The sequence below is a fragment of the Pantherophis guttatus genome, chromosome 2, assembly GCF_059756535.1.
Source record: "Pantherophis guttatus breed Tessera chromosome 2, ASM5975653v1, whole genome shotgun sequence".
Classification (NCBI taxonomy): Eukaryota; Metazoa; Chordata; class Lepidosauria; order Squamata; family Colubridae; genus Pantherophis; species Pantherophis guttatus.
The window spans coordinates 206,829,160-206,851,476 of record NC_142064.1 but is presented as its reverse complement, the minus strand read 5'-3'; the positions used below and the strand labels follow the sequence as shown (position 1 = coordinate 206,851,476).

General features: G+C 39.2%; 1 protein-coding gene across 1 annotated transcript in view; it reads left to right on the top strand.

Moving 5' to 3' along the window:
- Nucleotides 1-2,316: 2,316 nt before the first annotated feature.
- The window catches only part of USP4 (ubiquitin specific peptidase 4), a 50,853-nt gene continuing 30,852 nt past the window's right edge, over nucleotides 2,317-22,317 (top strand). The window contains exons 1-9 of the mRNA XM_034441040.3: nucleotides 2,317-2,531; nucleotides 2,901-3,028; nucleotides 5,578-5,708; nucleotides 9,115-9,241; nucleotides 10,047-10,192; nucleotides 10,558-10,619; nucleotides 11,850-11,993; nucleotides 13,803-13,914; nucleotides 15,340-15,513. Coding sequence (XP_034296931.1) covers nucleotides 2,377-2,531; nucleotides 2,901-3,028; nucleotides 5,578-5,708; nucleotides 9,115-9,241; nucleotides 10,047-10,192; nucleotides 10,558-10,619; nucleotides 11,850-11,993; nucleotides 13,803-13,914; nucleotides 15,340-15,513 — 1,179 coding nt within the window. The 5' untranslated portion in view covers nucleotides 2,317-2,376. The remainder of the gene's footprint in view (nucleotides 2,532-2,900; nucleotides 3,029-5,577; nucleotides 5,709-9,114; nucleotides 9,242-10,046; nucleotides 10,193-10,557; nucleotides 10,620-11,849; nucleotides 11,994-13,802; nucleotides 13,915-15,339; nucleotides 15,514-22,317) is intronic.

Sequence of the window (22,317 nt, the reverse complement as noted above, 5' to 3'; positions counted from 1 at the left end):
GATGAGTTTATTGCTGTACACCACCCAGAATCACTTGTAAGATGGATGGTCGTATACATTTGATAAATGACAAAGGTAGCTAAGATGTTGTTCAAGAAGTATTTCTGATATATACAGAGCCACCAATACAGGATAGTAGGCTATCTAAACTGAGTAAATAAATGAGACAACCATCTATTTCCTGTATTGATTACTTTGTTTATATCCTGCCTTGAGTTTTTTTTACAAATATTTTTATTTATAAAATAAGGCAAAATATGACAAAATAAAAAATAGCATTCTCAACATTAATGGATGTTTGCTTACGATGCTACCTGGTTGCCACCTACTGACTATATTTGCCTGACACACTACCACAAACATATCCAACATGCCTTCCTCCTCAAACCAAAGCAACAGCCCTGTGAGATTGGTTGGGAAAAAGTGCTTCTGCATATTAATGGTTCAAGCCAATCATACCGTAAGATCTAGGTCTTTCAACTGCCTGGGTTAATGTGCTTTGTGCACATGGCAAGTACAAAAGAAAAAGGCAAGGTTACAAATCACAGGGCATAGCGGTTAAAGCACCAGGTTAGAAACCAGGAGACTGTGAGTCCAAGTCCCACCTTAGGTATGAAAGCCACCTGGGTGATTTTAAGCCAGTCACTCCCTCAGCCCAACTCATTTAATAGGGTTATTGTTCAGGAGAAAATACGAGGAGGAAAGAGTATTAAGTATGTTTGCTGCCTTGAGTTATTTATAAAATAAGGCAAAATAAAAAATAGCATTCTCAACATGTTTGCTTACTATGCTACCTGGTTGCCACCTACTGATCATATTTGCCTGACACACTACCACAAACTTGCTAGCCAAGTTTTAGACAAGTATGTTATGCAATCCGCATGCTGTAATTAAAGGCTTCGGATGCTGAAGAAACTAAATTACTGCATGGGTTAATTCTAAAACCTGTAGTTAAGTTAAACACAGGTCATATTGGGAATAAAGCCTATTTATTCAGTCAGTCAATTTCCATAAGCTGCCCATCTCAACAAAGTGACTCTATAGTAAAGCCAAGAAACAGGGCCCTTAACACATTCAGAACCTCAGGCCAGGGGACATAGCCAGATTTTTAGAGCCTTGCAAAAGACTGACAGAGTTGGGGACATTCTAATTTCCAAGGGGGGAATATTCCACAGAGAATGTATTTTTATTCCATCTTTGCATGTGTAACTCAAGGCCACAGACATACTTAATGCTCTGCCCCGTTTTCTCTACAGCAAATGGAAAGGTGGGTTAGGCTAAAGGAACGACTGGCTCAACGTCCCCTAGCCACCTTTCATGCTTAAGTGAGGCCTAGAAGGCATGGTTTTCCGGCTTCTAGACCAGTATCTTCACCACTACGTAAAGCTGGATCATAGTTATCGATCTGTTAAGCTCTCAATCCCGTATCCTTGGGCTGCTTGCGCTTTTCGCCAATCACCAGGACATCGAGTGCCTTACATCACTTGTGCCGAATTAACTCAAAAATGAAAAGTCTATGGAGAGTCTTAGTCATCCAGGTCATGGTTGTCCCAAAGGTGCTTATTCTGGAGGCAACTGGATTTTCTTGTTTTTCTTTGAAGACATTTCACTTCTCATCCAAGAAGTTTCTTCAGCTCTGACAGGATGGTGGGGAATGGAAGGATTTATATTCCCTGCAGAAAGCCTGTCATTTGTATCCTTTTAAAGAGTCATTGAGGCCACCAGGTGGTTTATCTGTGACCTCAGGGTCACCTGAGTAATGCTCCTTGTTCCTGTAATCTGCAATTTTTTTGGAAATGACTGAGAATTTCTATAGACTTATAGCTATGTAATTTGGGATGAACATCCTTCGAATGGTGGCGGGAGTATGAACGGATTCCCAAAGAACTTCAACGACCCTCAAAAAGGATGCAAATGACCAGCTGCCTGCAAGGAATATAAACCCTTCCATTCCCCACCATCCCAGTCAGAGCTCAAGAAACTTCTTGGATGAGAAGAGAAACGTCTTCAAAGAAAAAACAAGAAAGTCCAGTTGCCTCTTGAAAAAAAGGCACCTTTGGGTCAAAAATGACGCGACTGAGGCGAGGGAAAGACTTTCCTAAGGGCGGGCGGGGTCTCCAAAGAAGGAAGCTGGCTTCCGTTACTTGGAGAGAGAGAGAGAGAGAGAGAGAGAGAGAGAGAGAGAGAGAGAGAGAGAGAGAGAGAGAAAACGCCGCCCTCGAGCCTCCCGTTACGCAACTCTCGACTCCGCCCCGAAGGAGGATTACCTTCCGCGTGACGTCGCCTGATCGACGTTCTCAACCCGAGCAACGTCGCGCCTGCGCGGTAGCTTTTCGGTGCGCGCCCCAGCGAAAGGAGGCATTTCCGCGCTTGAGGATGGCCGGCCGGCCGGCAGGGCGCACAGTCATGGCGGCGGCCGAAGTAGGATTAGAGGGCGGAGGAGCCCCTAGTGGTTTAAGGCCGGAGGCCGCGATGCAGCGCGCTGAGCTTATGCCGCTTCTGAAAACGGTTCTGCGGCCGGGAGAGTCCTGGTGAGCCTGCAGCCGGGTTGGGGGCCGGCGGCGAGACGGACGCGAGAAGGAGGCCTCGGGGGCGGCTTGTTCCCGGCCCGTCCTCTGGTGTCAGGTTTAGGGCAAGGCCGCCCGCCTCGCCCCGTATTTCCGTCCGCCGACACACTGGCCGCTGGTTTCTGAAGCAGGCCGCGTTTGAGGCGGGCGCGGAGGCCGGCTTGGAGCGCTCGGTTTCTGTCCCGAAAAGGTCTCGGAAGCGTCAGCCGTTCGTTGCTGAGTCATTCTCGAGCCTCCTTCGCTCCCTCGGATTTTTCTTTTCCTCCTCATCTCTCCATCTCTGCCTTTTGCTTTTTTTAAAAAAAATATTTTTTTTTTTTGCTTTTATGGCAGGTATTTGATTGACAGCCGGTGGTTCAAGCAGTGGAAGAAATATGTGGGCTTTGAAAGTTGGGATTTGTACAACGTTGGAGAACCCAACCTCTTCCCAGGACCAATTGACAACTCGGGACTTTTTACCGGTGAGAATTACTCAGAACTGACTTTGAAAAGGACTCAAAAAGGGGAAGGCAGGTGATCCTATGTCAGTTTTGAGTGCATTAGAGCCTCCTGCAGTTAAAACTAGTTAAAATGTTCTAACATTTACTAGATCAGATACTAACAGGGACAGATGAAAAACCAATAAAGAAAACGTATAGTTATCTATTAAGTATTAAAATGGAAGATGAACAAATGAGACAATGATAGTATGGGCTAAAAACTTTGAATATACAATAGAGTTAGAAATTATAGGATAGGAATTACAAATTAACAAAATCGACTGCATATAAAGAAAACTCATAAAAATGTTTTATAGATGGCACTTCTCGCCTTCAAGATTGGCAAAGATGTTTAAGGATATGTCGGTTAAATGCTGGAAATGCCATCAGATAAGATACCTGGTTTGTACTATCATATGTGGTGGACATGTTCAAAAGCAAAAAAATATTGGACAAAAATACATACATGGTTGGAAAAAATGATAAAGCAATATATTGATTTAAAACCAGAAATATTTCCGTTGGGTATTCTACTGGATAATATAATAAGGGGAATATATATTTGATCCTACATGTATTAACTGCAACCAGAATTGTATTTGCACAACAATGGAAAAGTGAAGAGATCCCTACAGATGATGTGATTTAAAAAATATTAGAATATGCAGAAATGAATAGATTAACACTTGCAATTAAGGAAAAGGAACAAACTGAATATTTTATGATATGGGATTTATCAGTGGTTAGATAACAAAAACAGAAGTTAGAAACATGGAAATTTAAGAAAAAGATTAATGAAATAAGGGAGATTGATTAAAATAGAGAAGCATATATTATGATTATTAGTTTTAATATAGAATTAATACCAATGTAATGAATATTGTTGTAAACATTATGATTACTATCTTTCAAACTATACCCAGACAACACAGTTTAATTGAAAATGAAACTTGGACATGTTAAAAAAATTAAAACTTGATACAAAAAAAATGTTTTAACTTTGAGAACAGATTGCTGCCCCCTGTGATTTTTTTAATGTTGCTATGGACAAAAAAACCCCACTTTGAGTATGTGGCAATTATAATTAAAATTGACCTTGAAAAAGCTCTGAAAGATTTATCAATCTTAAATGAACATTTTATCTATGGCTTCCCATAGAACTTTTTCTTTCTTTCTTTCCATTTCATTACTCTAAGTTATGCCTAAAACTCAAAACTGAATTGTTGATACCTTTTTATATCTCTGTATTCAGGGGTGTCAAACTTGATTTCATTGAGGGCCGCAGCAGGGTTGTGTTTGACCTTGGGGGGTCGGGGTGGGCATGGCCATCTCGATGTCAGTTGTTTCAGGGGCGTCTATGGTGACCCAAGTGCTCTGTCAGTGAAAACAGGTTCCTGAGCTCTGTTTTCGGCTGGGACGGTCTCCTGCAACCCTCTACCAGCGAAAACGGAGCTCAGGAGGGCTGCCCACGGCCCTCCCGAACTCCATTTTCGCTGGCAGAGGCACCATGGGCCGGTCCTTGGCTGTTTCCAGGGCGGCCCCGCGGGCTAGATCTAAGCACCCCACCGGCCAGATCCAGCCCCAGGGCCTTGAGTTTGACACTCCTGCTGTATATCTTTATTGGCTGTCTTAGTTTTTATAATGCCTGCTTGAAAAAAGGCAAATCTCTCTTCATATCTGCTTTTCCTTTTCCTTTTTTCTGTTTTTGTACTATTTATTACCTCAAGGTAGGTTTCTATTTTAGTAGCACATGAAGTGTATTTATAAATCTGAGTTCTCCTGCTATAAATATAGTTCTGAAATAGAAATATCCAAAGTATATGATGGATTCAGTAGTACGTACCAATTTATTATAGGTAGTCCTCGACTTAGAGCCACAATTGACCCCAAAATTTCAATTGATAAGCAAAACAGTTGTGAGTTTTATTTTATGACCTTTTTTGTCACAGCTTTTAAGCAAATCACTGCAGTTATTAAGTGAATCTGGCTTCCCCCATTGACTTTGCTTTGTTGGAAGCCAGCTGGGAAGATTACAGATGGCGATCACATGACACTGCGACAGCACAGCTGTCATAAATATATGCCAGTTGCCAAAAGCCTGAATTTTGATCATGTGATTATAGGGATGCTGCAGTGTGAAAACTGGTTGTAAGTCACTTGTTCAGTGCTGCTGTAACTTTGAACAGTCACTAAACAAATGGTTATAAATTGAGAACTACCTGTATAGGTTAAAATAATATAGTAATCCTCACTTAACCCTAATTGGAACTGAAATTTATATCATTAAGCAAGAAGTCATTAGGCAGCAGCTGTCATTTTTTTGCCCAGGAAATCATCACTTGCACCACTGCCCTTCCTTTTCGGCTCCATCATATTATCCTCACCCTGGCTTTTGGGGGGAATCAAATGTTCTTCTGCTTGCTTGTTTGTTTGTTTGTTATTTTGCTCTGCAAATGTAGTTTGTGTTGAGATTTATCTTGATATAGTGAATGAAATAGCCCATAATCCTGTGTCTCCTTTTCTTTTTTTAGATTCAGAAACTCAAACTTTGAAAGAGCATCTCATTGATGAATTGGATTATGTACTGGTTTCTACTGAAGCTTGGGATAAACTAGCAAATTGGTATGGTTGTATGGAGGGACAGAAGCCAATTGTGAGAAAAGTAAGTATTTCTGTTCCTTGTATCTCCTAGATATTTAGAAGATAGTAGAGAAGGCCTTTTTTGCATATTCATAGAAATTGTATAAATTTCCTCTAACTTTGTCAGAGGAAACACACTTTTAAATTATAAATAGTATAACTGATGACATTTAATGTGAATGTAAATTGTAGTGTATTGCATTTGGATGTAAAATTAAAGAACTGAAATGAAGAAAGCTGCCTATTTCCAATAATAACCCAATAGTAAATATAAAAGATATCAAAAAAATTAATCTTCAGTGCTTATATCTTGTATATTAGTTATTAATCTAAACTTCAAATTAACATGGTGAGGTCCATTACATGCTTACTTCCATGTATTGTACAAGAAGCAGAGTAAACACATTCATGTAAGGTAATAGAATTTTTTAAAATCAAAGATGAAGAAAAATTAAAAGTTTTAAAAAAACATTCTATTACCTTACATAAATGTGTTTTCGTATTGATTCTATTGTGTGTTCAAGGCTTGCTTTATTTTAAAACTCTAATTCTGAAGCCTTTTATATAGAAGTATTTTAATGGATTGAAGAGTTAGTTGACTAAATTTCCAAATGTGTCATCATTGGATTAAAATTGGTTGTTTTTTAGAATTTTAATAAGTCTGTCCCAATATTTGAATGTTCATACATCATAATTATGTTTGACATCTTTGTATTAAAAGGAAGGGAAATTTGAGGAATGTGGGAGCATATTGATTTCAATTTGTAGCTTCTTGACCTAAAGAGGGTTTAATAAAATGGTAAGATGCAACAGTAAACATTGGAGGAACCAGGGACATTCAAAGGAAACTTTGAAGAACAAGTGAAGAATAATAGGAATATATAAAATATTAAATAGAAATCCAGTTGAAATGCCTTTTGTCAATTGCAGCATAATATCGAAAAGAGTAGATGTTCCTCTAATGAATCTTCTGCTCATAGGATTTTGCACCACGGATAGCCCAAGAGAATGGGTACACCCTTAAATTGCAGTTTAGGGAGCTAATGTCTTTACCTCTGATGTCATTATTTTTTCTTTGCATTGTCTGAGTTCATAGCATGGGATGCCATACTATTCTAGTTTAGTGTGTTGACTAATGCAGAAACCTTGATGAAAATATTTCAATTCTGTTATATAGAGAGTACCAAGAGACAGAGTTAAGACGTTTTGTGCATTTGGCATTCATGCTGATTATTTCTCCCTTCCACTACCTTGTCTGTTGTTTTCTACTGTACAGTATCTTTATTCTAACTTTGAACACTTTGCTAGGGTGCTTTCTATTTTTTGTATGTATCTTTTCTTCCTTGTTCTCAGTTTGCCTAATTGGACATGACAATTGTCATAGTAGCATTGTCAAATCACAGCCTAAGGCATACAAATATTATTAGGTGCTTTCTTGCTGTTGCAGTTTCTCTGTCTGCTTTTTTTAATCCAATATCACAATTCTGATGATGACAAATGCTGTACTCTAGCATTCCCAAAGACATGTGGAATATGCAGAGTAAATTTTGTTCCTGATATCGCCCATACGGTATTTTATTGTTTCCAAGAGAGTATCTCTATTTTTGTTCAAGTATGTGGAGAATAAGAAGCTGGGTTTTGTTTTGGCTTCTGCTTCAGGCTTGGAGAGAAAGTATTACCGTATTTTTCGGAGTATAAAACGCTCCGGACTATAAGACGCACCTAGCTTTTTTTGTGAGGAAAACAAGAAAAAGAAATCTGCCTCTGCCTCCTAGCAGCTTTGCCTCGGAACAGCAAACAGCCTGCTTTACTTTCATTTTTGTTTTCAGCATAGCTTGATTAGCACAAGAAAAAAAAAAATCTGCTCCCAGCAATTTACCTCCTTGCAGAAGCAGCAGAGGCCCGCACAGCAATAGGCAATGGCAATACCTGCAGCCTGAAACAGCTGAGAGTCGGGAGGCTGATCCAAAGGACAATCAACTTGTGCTAATTAGGCTGTGCTGAAGCTGAAATGGGCTGTTTCTTCTTGCTGCTTGTTGCAAGGAGATAAATTGCTGGGAGGCAGAGGCCAAAGGGTGGGGGCCAGTGGGTGGGCAGGGCTACGTTCGGTGTATAAGATGCAACCAGATTTTCACCCCCTTTTAGGGGGGACAAAGGTGCATTTTATACTCTGAAAAATACGGTAATTCAGGGTCTCTGAAACTTAAACGGATGGGAACTCCTGATATTTGTTCATCTTATCCCACTGGCATGTCCTCTACCCTGTTTCCCCAAAAATAAGACCTCCCCGGATAATAAGGCCAATTGGGCTTTTGAGTGCATGCACTAAAATAAGCCCTCCCCGAAAATAAGCCCTCCCCGAAAATATTTAAGCACATGCACAGCCGGTCCCCACTATTTCCTCGGGTTAGAGTTAGGGAGACAGAGGTGGAAATCAGGTAAGACGGCAAGAAGAACCCTGTCTTGCTCCATGTGCCCCAAAATAATAAGACCTCCCCAAAAATAAGGCCAAGCACTTATTTCAGGGTTCCAAAAAATATAAGACAGGGTCTTATTTTCGGGGAAACACTGTAAAAAGCTCAGGATGATTGCTCTTTTGGTCTTCCTAGGACCTAGGTTGTATGCATGTCTATTCACAGAGAACACTTCTCTTAGAGAACTAACAATCTCCTTTATGCACACATACTTAAGGAGATACCCTCAAATCAGATGTAGCCAGTCATCAGGAGGATGTAGCTTCCTCAGGATTTCAAGGAGAGGTGTTTTGCAAGTTCCCCTTCAAAGGTTTTATACTGCCCATATAGATTCAGTGCCTATAATCGGGAGTTGTACTTAAAATTTAACAAAAGTGCCATTAAAAGTGCCATAAGCATGACATGGGCAGCTATATAAATTAAATTTAAAAACTTCCCAAACTAAAACTTAGCTCCAGATTGTTGAGGTCTTCGTTCTCAATTCGAATATTTTACAACTTCTCTGAGCAGGTCAGGAAAAATAAAGTTTCTGTTTAGGGCATCATGCACAAAACATTTCAAATTGAGCAGTTTCAAATGTGAGCCATGTTATTTCAGATGCAAAAATGCCCTTTTTGTAATCACAGTGGGGCAGTTTGAATTTGAAGCCATTCAGAGTGTGGGTATGGATAAGAACCAATAAATGCCTGTGTGGGATTTAAAATGTTTTATATATTACTTGTTCTTTTTTCATTGCTTATGTCTTGCCCTTTGTTCTACTTGAGTCTGTGTTGCCACTTTCCAAATTTTTGACATAAACATAAAATGATTATATTTATATTGATATTTTGACATAAGATAGTTTTAGACTAGGTTGATTTTATTTATAAGCACAAATATAATTTTGACTGCAAAAAAAGCCCATGATCTCATTCTTTTTGAAACATACTTTTATAAGTGATGTTTTTTAAATAGGTTGTGGAGTATGGATTGTTTGTTAAACACTGTAAAGTAGAAGTTTATCTTTTGGAGTTGAAGTTGTGTCAGAACAGTGATCCTACAAACCTTGTGGACTCTTATTTCAGCAAAGCAGATACGATTGGTGAGTACAATGCATGATATTAAATTGTAAAATTTAAGAATTAAACTGGACAATTATATTTTTCTGAAAGTCTTATTTTATTTCATTTCATTTCAATTTTATTATTTTATTCGGCACCTGCAGTGTTCTTGGCAAAGTTTTTTGGAAGTCGTTTGCCCTTGCCTTCTTCCTAGGGCTGAGAGAGAGTGACTGGAAGGTCACCCAGCTCACTTCATGTCTAAGGCAAGACTAGAACTCATGGTCTTTCAGTTTCTAGCCCAGTGCCTTAATTACTCATCACATTAGCTATCTGATTTTAATTGACTGCATTAAATATACATTATTCTTATGATTATATTTTTTAAAACTCATTTTTGAATTTATAATATTCCATATATTTTCCCATCTTTTACACATCTATACTGAACTTTGTATTTGCCCTTTTTCATATAAAAATCCTATTTCTAGATAATTATAGCATTTGAATATACTAGTTTCTGTTCCAGAAGCCCTAACTTCATTTTTAAACTAAAATGACTCATACATTTTGCTCAAATTTTTACATACATACATACACACACACACAAATAGAACAGTATGCAAATATGTGTAATACATATATGTATGCCCGCACATGCACATACCCCAAGTGCAAATAGGACAGTATGAGAATTATCCAAGCCACTTTGTGTATGTTGAATCAGAAATGTATTCATTAGATTAAAAAAAAAAATTCAGACGAAATATGTCTTATAGAATAAGCCAGTTTATGTACTTTTAATAAGCCATTACAGCCTTCCATGTAATTATATGTTTGTCTTATCAGCTACTATTGAAAAGGAAATGCGAAAGCAATTTAATATTTCTGATGGTAAAGAAGTCAGACTGTGGAACAAATGTACAAATAATGCTTATGAACAATTAAGCAAACTCGATAGCACCATACAAGATGCAGGGCTCTATCAGGGACAGGTAAGAAATCAAGATATATTTTTGTTTCTGGGGTTACTTAAACAGGTTGCAATTTCTAGGGTCATAAATTTTTACAAAATATTCTGAAACAAAATGGATTCTGGAATATTGTGCACTTTGCATCTAGTAATATTCATATAGAAGTTACCCCTCTGAAAATCAGCTCCTGTGTGACAGCTGTTGTGTGACAGTATGGTTGGAGTGACCTGAAAAAGTTCGTTGAAATACTATATGTAGGTGCTAATTTTTAAAGTAGTAGCTGCTTGTTTCAGGATTGAAAATGATTTAATTGGGCTCTGAAATTTTTTTGTTCATGTAGTATTTGTATATTTGTATAACACTGTTGACTATTTTTATCCTGTTAGGTAGTGTTAATAGAAGTGAAAAATGAAGATGGTTCATGGCCTAGACAATCTTCTCTGACAAAGTAAGCATTTGTCTCTCACTTTTCATGTTCTGTGGCTCAGTTAAGTGTTCGCAAAACTTGATTGCCAAAGCAAGGTTGCACATTGCAGTATGTAATCAGAACTAATAAACTCCTTTAAATATGCAAATTAATAATGTACTGTAACTGCCTTAACAATCTATTTTGGTTAGATTTATTTTAAAGTCCATAAACCTAAGAAGCCAAGAAATTCCAATAATACACAGCGCATTTAGTGGTTGTCTTAGTTAGTGATTGTTTGCAAATATGGTAATAAATGGAGTAAAAAACTCACCTTCTGATCACTGGCATTTATGAGCCTGACAGTGTGAAACTGATTAAGATCTAGTCACTTTTAGGCAGTATTGGAGGGCCTGGAGGTTTCTAATTAAGATTACAAAGCTGAGCTTGGTAACTTGAGGTTAGGGAGTTTTTAGGGAAATGCTGGGAGAAAAACAATTCGGGAAGAAATAGCTTTTTAAAGTAATTTCTCTACATTCAAGACATAAAAAAGATGGAAGGATCAGACCTGGGACACTACAAGAGAAATTGACTGACATGGCAGCAATTCATGATCTTCAGAGTACCCCTCTCTCAGTAACATGTTCACTTAGCCACCATTTCACTTGACAACAAAGTTGCTGGAATGGATTGCGGTCACTAAGTGAGGGGAAGGCCTATATAGTAATTATAACCTTATTTGGTAACACTGTGGAGTAATTTTGGTTTGCTTGAAGCAGATACATTTTAACTTTTGGAGGAAGATTATATAACTATTCATTTCTTACATTTCTGTAATCTAAACAAAACTTTATTCATTTCACAATAAGTGATTCATGTGCAGCAGCCATCTAAAACCAGTTCTAGGGATTGAGAGAACTTAAAATATTAGCTTTTAAATTTCCTTCTTTCAAAAAAATTATAGTTTCAGATGTAAAAGTGTTGTAGCATCTAAAGGTTGAAAATACTATGTTATAAATTTTTTATTGAAGTTTGGTTTCTTTGTTAAGAAAAATAAACATTCCGTTTGGTATTAAATGGCTGGAAATTTTTCTTTGTGTAATGGATAGATCTATCTAGAATATCCTTAGCTACCTCTTAAATTTGATACCTTGTCATTCTTTGTCCTATTGTATTAAAAATCCAGAAAAAATAAAATAACACTTATCAAAATTCCAATTCCAAAACCAGTGTTTAAAAAATTATGAGTGTTATCTTAATGCCTTTTCCTAGAACATGTACTGCACCTAGCAGAAATCTAGCTACCTCTTCAAAAGCACCAGCAAGCTCTTGCTCTTCAGTAGCTGCCTCTTCAGTCATTACAAATGGTGATAGCAATAACTCCTATGGTTTGAACTGTTCCAGCCTTGGTAAAGGGTAAGTAAGAGTATTCTTTCTATAAGTATTTTAAATATTAGAGTCCCTCTTTTATTAAATCAGGTTGTACCCTTTAGAAAGTCTTAATCCCTGTATTTGCAGTTAACAGTCTTTATAACACAAAAAGAAAGCCAGTATGTTGTAGTTGTTAAAATGTTGGACAAGGAGCAGGTAGACCCAAGCCGTAGTCCTGCCTTAATCATGAGGACTAAATGGATGATCTTGGCCCAATAAATCATTGTCAGTTTCTGTGACAGGCTGGCTGATAAACAAAAGCCCTTGTTGCATCACGCTTTGGTAAGCTTTACTGTAAAAAGTAGAGTTGGGCAGCATTTACATGTAATATGATGATGACGATGATGATGATCAAGAACAACAGCAACTAGGCAAATACAATGAAAAACAAGTGGAACCTGCCACCATGTGTGATACATGCTAAGAACAACAGCTGCATTTTACACAATGTTAAGGTAGAATATTTTGGCTTTGCTCTCAAAGCACTGTATTTCTTTGCCAGGTACTGTTCTGTTAAAAGAGATACACTCTGTCCCTTTTTCCATAACTACCCTGTTGTGTAACAGTTGATGACAAAATGCTGTAGGGTAATAAGAGCTTTCCAAGATCAGCATGTGATTGGAAGAAGTGGGAAGTATAAAGAAAATCTGTGCTTTGCATTTGATGGCCATGTGAAAGCCCAGAAACAGGAAATGTTTGGAAAAAAGTTTTTGCTTGAACCCTTTCTTTAAAAATTCAGAATAATTATTTTTAATATATTAAACTTTAAACAATACAAAAAATAATAAAGATGGGAAAGGCACAATTTAAAATATATCAAATAAAAAATAAACGAAAAATAGACAAACCTATTTCAATACAGGAAAATCTTCACTAAACCCCTTATAAACAATACAAATTATAGAAACAAAAATTAAGATTAATTGAAATTGCTGATATTAATGTAGCAGAATATACATTTTAATATTTGCTTATCTGCTTAATCTTTTTTTTCCAGAAAAATTGGAGCCTTCTATATCTTTTTTTTCAGTAGAAGACAAAATCATTTTTTTTCTAATGCGTATTATTCTGTTTTTAATATTAACTTTAATATTAAGTATAAGAAAGGTACTACATTTGTTAAGATTTAAAAAGATCAGCTCCATTTTCAACAGTTAAAATCTAAACTAAATTGATGCAATGGATTTGTAACTATTAAAAATATTTTTCAGTTTTCTGTAACCTGTATAAATATAGTCACTGTGTTAGCTTCCATTTTGTTTTTGAATCTCTTCAATATGCTGAACTTTATTTTTAAGTCCTAAGTGGCTTAGATCTGAGCTTTGTGTACTTGAAAGGTTGCCTCTATAATGGCACCTTAGGTCTTTTGAGGAGGCCTTGCTTTAGATTTGCCTTTGTTGAATTTGGAGGACTGCTTCAGATGGGCTCCTCTCATAGGACACTGCCTTCTTGGGTGTTCACACTAGTTACATTAGTTCACATTAGAAGGTGGAAATAGTATAATGATGGGGCTTAAATGGTATTTTGATATTTGTTTAAAAATTATGGAAATATTTTAATAAAATCTATTAATTGGTGTAGGTTCATTAATGTAATAAGTGTCGCAGAATGAAATGCTTTTGTTAAAAGCTGGGCACCCCAATAGTCATTTGTGAGAGCTACATCTAAGGAATTACTTTGATATTGTATACATTTATATACTAAATAATAATTAGAATCCCAGCTATGTCCTTAATTTTTTTGCAAAGTCCTATGGTGCATTAGCACACTCTGATGTGCCTTTTCTTTTTTCAGTGGCTCAAGCTTTTCTTACAGTTATAACAGCAGGGAAAGTCTTCAGTCACAGCCTGGACTCTGTGGGCTCAGTAATCTAGGAAATACATGTTTCATGAACTCGGCTCTACAGGTAAAGTGGTGGTTAAGAACATATAAGAATAGACTTTCTGTTCAGGCTTTATATGAACATTTAAATTAAAATATGAGTTGGTAACCTGCTTTCCTAAGGCCTTTTACAACCCTCAGCCTAGTTTCACAGAGACTTCATAGAAAGAATGTCACCACTCTGGTTCCATCAATCCAGCTTGCTACTAATGAAATGCAGTCCTCAGTGAAACTGTTGCCGGTCCCAGTTTTGCAATAAATAAGTACTGTTAGGCTCTTCAACAGTTTGAAATTCGACAAAATCATTTATTGGGTGGTATAGGAACATGGAAAGTGACTTTCCCATTGACTTTGCTTGTCAGAAGGTCACAAAAGGGATCATATGACCCTGGGACACTGCAACATTCATAAATGTAAGTCAGTTTGTTCATCCACGCAACTGAGCATTGTCTATACTGCTTGATACACAACAGTTCCTTGTTTTCAAGATACATTTTCCCCAATCTGACTTGGTGATTTCTTGTATTGAACCTAGAACTCTGTATATAGCTTGTGATTCTAATATAGAGCTTCAAAACTTTGCTCTCAGATTTGTGAGTAGTTAATCTTCATACTTTTAATTTTAAAAAAACAACTTTGAAACTATTTTTACAGGTAGTCCTCGACTTACAACAGTTCATTTAGTGACCCTTCTAAGTTACAATAGCACTGAAAGAAATGACTTAGTTTTTCACACTTGCAACCATTGCCACATCCCCATGGTTACATGATCAAAATACACACTTTGACTCACTGACTCACATTTATGACTGTTGCAGTGTTGTGGGGTCATGATCCCTTTTTGCGACCTTCTGACAAGCAAAGTCAATGAGCAAGCCAGATTCATTTAACAACTGTGTTACTAATTTAACAACTGCAGTGATTCACTTCACAACTCTGGCAAGAAAGGTTGTAAAATGGGGCAAAATTCACTTAACAATTGTCCCATTTAGCAACAAAACTTTTGGGCTCAATTGTCGTAAGTCGAGGACTACCTGTATTTCAGTTTCTCTATAACTTGAAGTAGTTCCAAAATAATTTGAAACAATAGTGTTGCAGTATTTTAAATGGTTAGTTGGCCTTTGGTTGAGATCTAATTTGTGTGCATTTTTCTACATTATTTATTAAGAAATTTCATCCTTTAAAATGTACATTTTTAAAACTGCCTTAAAAGATAACAAACACAAGCAAGTGGGTAGAAAAGTCTTAAATATAAAAATAAAACAGTCCAGCTAAATGAATTGTTTGCTTTAGGGTCTCCAGCAATATCCATACAATTCCTAACTACTACTTACATAATTTTCTAAACAGCATTCTCCAATTTTAGCAAAATTTTAATTATTTGGGGTGGGTTATGGTGGTTATGGGCCTCATTTTCTCACATAATTCTTTTCTCTGGATGTTTTTTTAGTGTTTGAGTAACACACCACCCTTGACTGACTATTTCTTGGAAGATAAATATGAAGCTGAAATAAACCAAGATAATCCTCTGGGAATGAGGGGAGAAATTGCAGAAGCATATGCAGAACTCATCAAACAAATGTGGTCTGGCCGGAATTCTCATGTAGCCCCTCGTATGTTCAAAGTAAGTGTAATATTCATCACAGTTAAGTGTTGTGTCTTTTCTAATGTAATGTATACTCTATAAAGCTTTATTGTCTATATAGTAGGTCGTATAAAACTAAATTTTTTCAGTAGGAAGTCTAGATTGAATTTAAGATAATTGCAAGAAAATCCCACATGCAATAGTGTAAATTATGCAGATTGGAAAATTTGTTTTCATGAAGCAAAGGCATTAGGTCACATAGGTTTAGCTGAGTCATTCTGTATTGGTTAAACTAAAATCCAGAACATTTTGGTTGTTGTTGGTTTTATCCAAGTAAAACTTAGAAGTTTCTTACAAATGAATTGGGCAAGGTTAAACTTCTTGCTTTTGTTACCTTTTATCCTCCTTTTCATAGACTATATGCCAAAATCTCCCACCATATCTTCCCATCACATCATCTGTTGAATTACATATCCATCCAGTGATCAGCTCTTGTTCCTAATATTCTAGCATCTTCTTTTCTGATAGGTGCCAATGCTACCCTACCCAACCTGCCACCTACCTCTCTGCTCACCAGCTCATATCTAATTGGTGCACCAGCCCAGTCCTCATTTTCAAACATTTTGTTTCCCTTTATCTTCCACTGGCAACTACTGAGGATGCACTTGACCAGTCCCTTCCCTATCTAAACACCTATGTGCTGGGCCCATATGCAAACCCAAATGCCTATTTTCTGGTCTCAAGTTACCCTCTTTCATGCATGTTTCCACTGTGGTGCCTTTACAGCTAATTCTCACTTAACAATGGTAATCCGGACCAGAATTTCCATCACTAAGCAATGCAGTTGTAAATCATGATGTCATATGATCACACTGCTTACCAATGACACTCCTGGAAGTCCTGCTACCACTGTTAGGCCAGAATCACAGGTCATTAAACAAGATCCTCATGTGATCATGACTTGTGACTTCCTGCCAACTTCTAACAAGCAAAGAGAAAGCTGACAGAAAGTGGCAGGTCCTGGAAGAGACTCAAGCAGGCTGGCAGACAGATTAGTCCTGTGGACTGCAGAGGGAATGCTGCACTACTGTGTGAGTGTAGGCATGTGGGGGAAGTGTGCTGTAGGTCTGCATGAGTAGAAGTGGGCATAGAAAGGGATACTGATGAGATCTTACTCTGGAGCAGGCTCCTTGGGAGAAAAAGTGACAGGAGCAATTTATTTATTTATTTATTTATTTTATTTTAATTTATATGCCGCCCTATCTCCGTAGGACTCAGGGCAGCTCACAACAATAAAATATCCAATAAAACGTGTTTAAATACATGTTAACCCCCCAGTCCAGGTTGAACAACCATGTCTTTAAGTCGCGGCGGAAGGTGCGGAGGTCAGGGGTCAGCCGGAGCCCCAGAGGAAGTTGGTTCCAGAGGATGGGAGCACCCACAGAGAAAGCTCTACCTCTAGGGGTTGCCAGTCGACACTGTCTAGCCGACGGCATCCTGAGTAGGCCCTCCCTGTGAGAATGCACCGGGCGATGGGGAGCTGTTGCTGGTTGCAGATGGTCCGACAAATATCCTGGGCCTAAGCCATGAAGGGCTTTATAGGTCATCACCAGCACCTTGAATCTCACCCGGAGGGCAACCGGCAACCAATGCAAGTTGTGCAGGAGAGGTGTAACATGGGCGTATCGGGAACCACCCATCAGGACCTGCGCGGCTGCATTCTGTACCAGCTGAAGTCTCCGGATGGTTCTCAAGGGCAACCCTAGGTAGAGAGTGTTGCAGTAGTCAATACGGGAGGTGACTAGCGCGTGAGTAACTGTGCTTAGGGCATCCCGGTCCAAATAAGGGCACAACTAGCGCACCAGGCGAATCTGGGCAAGTGCCCCCCTGGTCACGGCCGTTATATGATCTTCTAAATTCAACCGTGAATCCAGGAGGACACCCAAGTTGCGTGCCCTGTCTACCGGGGGTAACACCTCACCCCCTATAGACAAAGATGGAACCCCTAGATTGGACCGGGATGCCGGTACCCACAGCCACTCGGTCTTGGCAGGGTTGAGCCGAAGCCTGTTCCTCCCCATCCAGACCCGTAGCACCTCCAGGCACCAGGACATCATGTCAAGAGCATCACTGGGCTGGTTCGGGGTGGATATAAAAAGCTGGGTATCATCAGCGTATTGATGATACCTCACCCCGAAACCATGGATGATCTCACCTAGCTGCTTCATATAAATGTTGAACAGAAGAGGCGAGAGGACCGACCTCTGGGGCACCCCACAAGTGAGGGGCCTCATGGCCGACCTCTGCTCCCCCGCCAACACCGCTTGCGTACGACCCGAGAGTAAGAGGAGAACCACCTCAAAACAGTGCCTCCCACCCCTAATCCCTCGAGACATCGCAGCAAGATACCATGGTTGATGGTATTGAAAGCCGCCGAAAGATCTAATAGGACCAGAACAGAGGAGTAACCTCTCGTCCCGAGTCCTCCAGAGATCATCCATCAGCGCGACCAATGCTGTCTCCGTGCTGTAGCCGGGCCTGAAACCCGATTGATACAGATCGAGGTATTCCACTTCATCCAGGGCCACCGGGAACTGATGCGCCACCACGCTCTCAACAACCTTCACAAGAAAGCGAAGGTTGGAGACCGGATGGAAGTTATTCAAGACAGCTGGATCCAAGGCAGGTTTCTTGAGGAGGGGCCTAACCACCACCTCCTTCAAGGCGGCAGGAAAGCTTCTCTCAACCAATGAAACAGTTATCATTGCCTGGATCCAGTCATGTGACACCTCCCGAGCCGAATAAACCAGCCAGGAGGGGCACGGGTCTAATATACCCATAGTCGCACTCAGTTTCCCCATGATCCTGTCCACTTCCTCCGAGGTGACAGGATCGAACTCCTCCCAGATGACAAGACCCGCCGCCTCCCCACCGTCTGACCCTATCCAGTCGGAGTCCAAGCCGTCCCGAATCTGAGCGACCTTGTCCAGCAGATGCTGACTAAGCTCTTCAGCTCATCCCTGCAGAGGGTCTTCCCCCTCCCTCTGATTCAAGAGGGAGAAGGGACACCCTGAAAAGGGCAGCCGGGCGATTATCTGCGGATGCAATGAGGGCGGAGAAGTAACAACGCTTTGCCGCCGCCATTTCCACTAGGTAAGATCGTGTAAACGACCTTAACTGTACATGGTCAGATTCGGAACGGCTGGCTCTCCAACAGCTCTCTAAGCCTCTCCTACGGCGCTTCATCTCCCAGAGCTCCCCCGTAAACCATGGAGCCAACCAGGATCTGTGCCGAGTCAGAGGCCGCAAAGGCACGACCCGGTCGAGAGCCCCAGCAGCTGCCTTATCCCAGGCATCCACCAGGGTCGCAGCCGGGGCGTGGGAGAGAGAGAGAGGTATCGTCCCCAGTTCCACCTGGAATCTCTCTGGGTCCATCAGGCACCTGGGGCGGAACCAGGTGGTCGGTTCCGCATCCCAGCGAGGGTATATTTACTATATTTACTAATATATTTATATTTACTAAAATATAATTGAGACATATTTTCCCAATCGGTCCAATTCCCGTTTAAAAAAAATTCAATAAGGAAATTGCAATGAGTCTTGCTACAATTTTTCACTTTTATGTTTTATTTGGCTAGGAACTTTCCCTCATGGCATTAGGATAGTTATTTCTTTGCATCTATCTAATAGTATATTGGAATAACTTTTGAAGGCGGGTAGAAGAGATATTGCTAGGAAATGGTCAGATAAGAGAGAGCATAGGCCACAGCTGCATAGTGGTCAGAGAAGAAGGCTTAGAAGGAACCCTTCCTAAGTGTTCAGGCTATAAGGGTGATTGATGCCAGCCATACCAGATAGACCAGAAAGGGAACATGACCAGGGAAACTAATTCTGTTTTACTGTAAAGCAATATCTTATATGAGTGTTCAGAAAATTAACAGCATCTAGCAAATCTGAAAGCACAATTCTTCTGCTATCATCTTTACAGACTGAGAACTATGCAACTGTGAGTTATGCTGTCTCTTATCTGAACAGCCTCTCTCCCGACTCCCAAGGTTATTCCCACATACCATTACAACATATGGATATATGACCATTACTAGTGGAACAGACCAAATTCCTGGGTCTAAAACTTCAAAAGGCAAATTGGGGTCTCTTTAGATCAAATGTGTATATGTTTGAGTTTATGGTGACAGACTGATACAGAAGAAATTTCTGTGCACTCATATAAGTTATTGCTACTGCACCCAGATAGACTATGTGTCAGGGGTAGGCTACAAAGAAAAAAACAAACTTTGGTTACGAAATTAACTGCTATGTTGAATGTACGAAAGTGTCTCTGGAAAGTGTCACTTCCCTGGAAAACCATTCTCTCTATATTGATAGTATCTGACCCTGTGCCAGCAGATGACTTTACCCAATGGTCTCATGTAGATATTGAAAAGGGGGACATGATAGAGCCCTGAGGCACCTCGCAAAGCATAAAACAAGATCTAGATCTTGATGGTCCCTCTTCTACCAACACCAACTAGAACTGGCCTCAGAGGCAGGAGAACCATGAAATGGTGTCACTTTCTCTCAACTTCTTCAGCCAGTCCAGTTGCATACTGTGATTGATGGGATTCATGTTATGAAAAGCCACTGAAATCAAAGAGCACCACAATGGGTGCACCACTCTCATGCTACCTCTTCCAAAGTTCATCAGTAAATACATTGTGAAACATTGGTGCTCAATATTAGTCTAAAACCCAACTAAAATAGATCCAGACAATCAGCTTCCTTCTGGATTCTGTTCAACTGCTGTCCTATCACCTTAACTACCTTCTCTAAAAAGGGAAAGCTGGAGAAAGCAATTGTCCAAAATTATGGTATCAAATGATAGTTTCTTCAGCAGGGTGCACACCAGTGTCTCTTCAAGGCTGGAAGCATATCCCCTCCTTTAGAGAAGCCAGTACCAGTGCAGAGACCCAACTACAAGCCATCTCTCAGAAACCTTCATAATCAACGATGTTGCTGGCTCAAATAACTAAGTGGACAAACTCAGAATACAAAGACCTAGTCCACATCCTCAGGAGTCACAGACTCAAACTTGTCCCTGATAACCCTCAAGGCTGCCCCACGCACCACAATGGACTTGCCCATTTGGATTCTAATTCCGAGTAGATTTGAGTGATTTTATCCATCAGATAATTATAATATTCTTCAGAGCAGCTCTGCAGATACCCCTGTGGATTAATTTAGTTTATTTGATGAATACATTTTCTCAGATCCCCTCAGAGTTAGACTCTGACTGGGCAATTAATTTATAAATTGGGGGTTTTCATTGGGTAAGACAATAAGCATATCTGTGAAGAAATTCTCAGAAAATAAATCTGACTTTTTATAAAGAACAGATCATATTAATACCCAAGTTTAAGTTTGGAGAAGTATATTTACTTCAAAAGTCATTTGAAAGTATTGTATCCTACATGTGATTAATAGATATAATCTTTCTCTGAGCTGATTACAGAATAACTTAAATAATACTAGGGAGGGCTAATCAGAAAAGACTTTGGAAATTCTAGAGTTTTCTTAATAGACCTGCAGCTGAATATGCTGTCTAACATCTGCATTCACTTCAAAATCATTGAAGACTGAATGTCATTCTAGACTGAAACAATAGATTATGGTTTTGAGGCTGATTTATGATAAATCACCACCCCTTACAGTATTATGTAGCAATTAACAGGAAATGGCCTATTTTGGATGAAAGTGTTTAATTGAGGTTTATGCAGTAGGCTGAAATGTACTTGGGACATAATGTGCAAATTTTTGGAAATGGACCGGTAATAGCTATAAAAAGCAATGAATGTGTAATTCATGTGGAGGGAAAATTAATTCTTGTTTGGTGCTGTTAAATTGGTAGTGTAGCTTTTTTCTCGAAAGGTGGCACCTCTGCTCAAATGAGAATACCTCAAATTGTGGATATGAGGGACAAGAAAAGATGTTTTCCTCATTTAGAATATAAAACTTGAAGCCATTTATATATATCTGAACATAGGAGTCAATCCTATTCTGATGACGAAAGGAGTAAGTATTTGGAAAATATTTTTATTTTCCAACCCTAAAGGGACTTCTGTTTGTCAGCATAACTTTCAATTATCCAAGTTAATGCCAATATTGTTAGTTTTTGAAAGGATTAGTGATGTCCAAATGGAAACTGCTAGTACTGAAAGAATGGGATGTAACAACCATCTGGTGAATGAAATTTTTCAAACCTGCAACTAAGGAGTGATTTATTGTGAGTGAGGATACAGGTTATTGCAATACAGTAAGTGGAAGTTATTTAAAAAAGCCCCACTGTTTTTCTAGTTCACAAATTAGCTATCCTGTCCCATGAAAATTTTGTATGAGTTTGAATTAAGGAAGCACCAACATGTAACTAAATTTTATATGTTGCCATGTCCTTAACACTTCCTTAACTCAAATGTTTATTTTCTTGGGACTGCATGTTACTGTGTGAGTTGAGGAAAAGATGCAACTTTCCTGCTTATTTCCTGAATAGTGAACAACATCTTTGGGAGCAACAGTAGAGCTTCTACTGGCTTTGCTTCATTATTCCCAAGAAGAAGAGAATTATGGGAAGCAACTCGGGGGTGGATTCTAATTTTTTTTACTACCGGTTCTGTGGGCGTGGCTTATTTTGTGGGTGTGGCTTGGAGGTCATGTGACTAGGTGGGCGTGGCTAGCTGGTCAGAGTCATTTCTGGAAGGTCCTTGCACTTACAACCAGTCCTCGCACTTATGACCCAACTCATTTGTTTGCTTTTAACACTGATCAGCTGTAGGACGGCCCTTTGAAGCC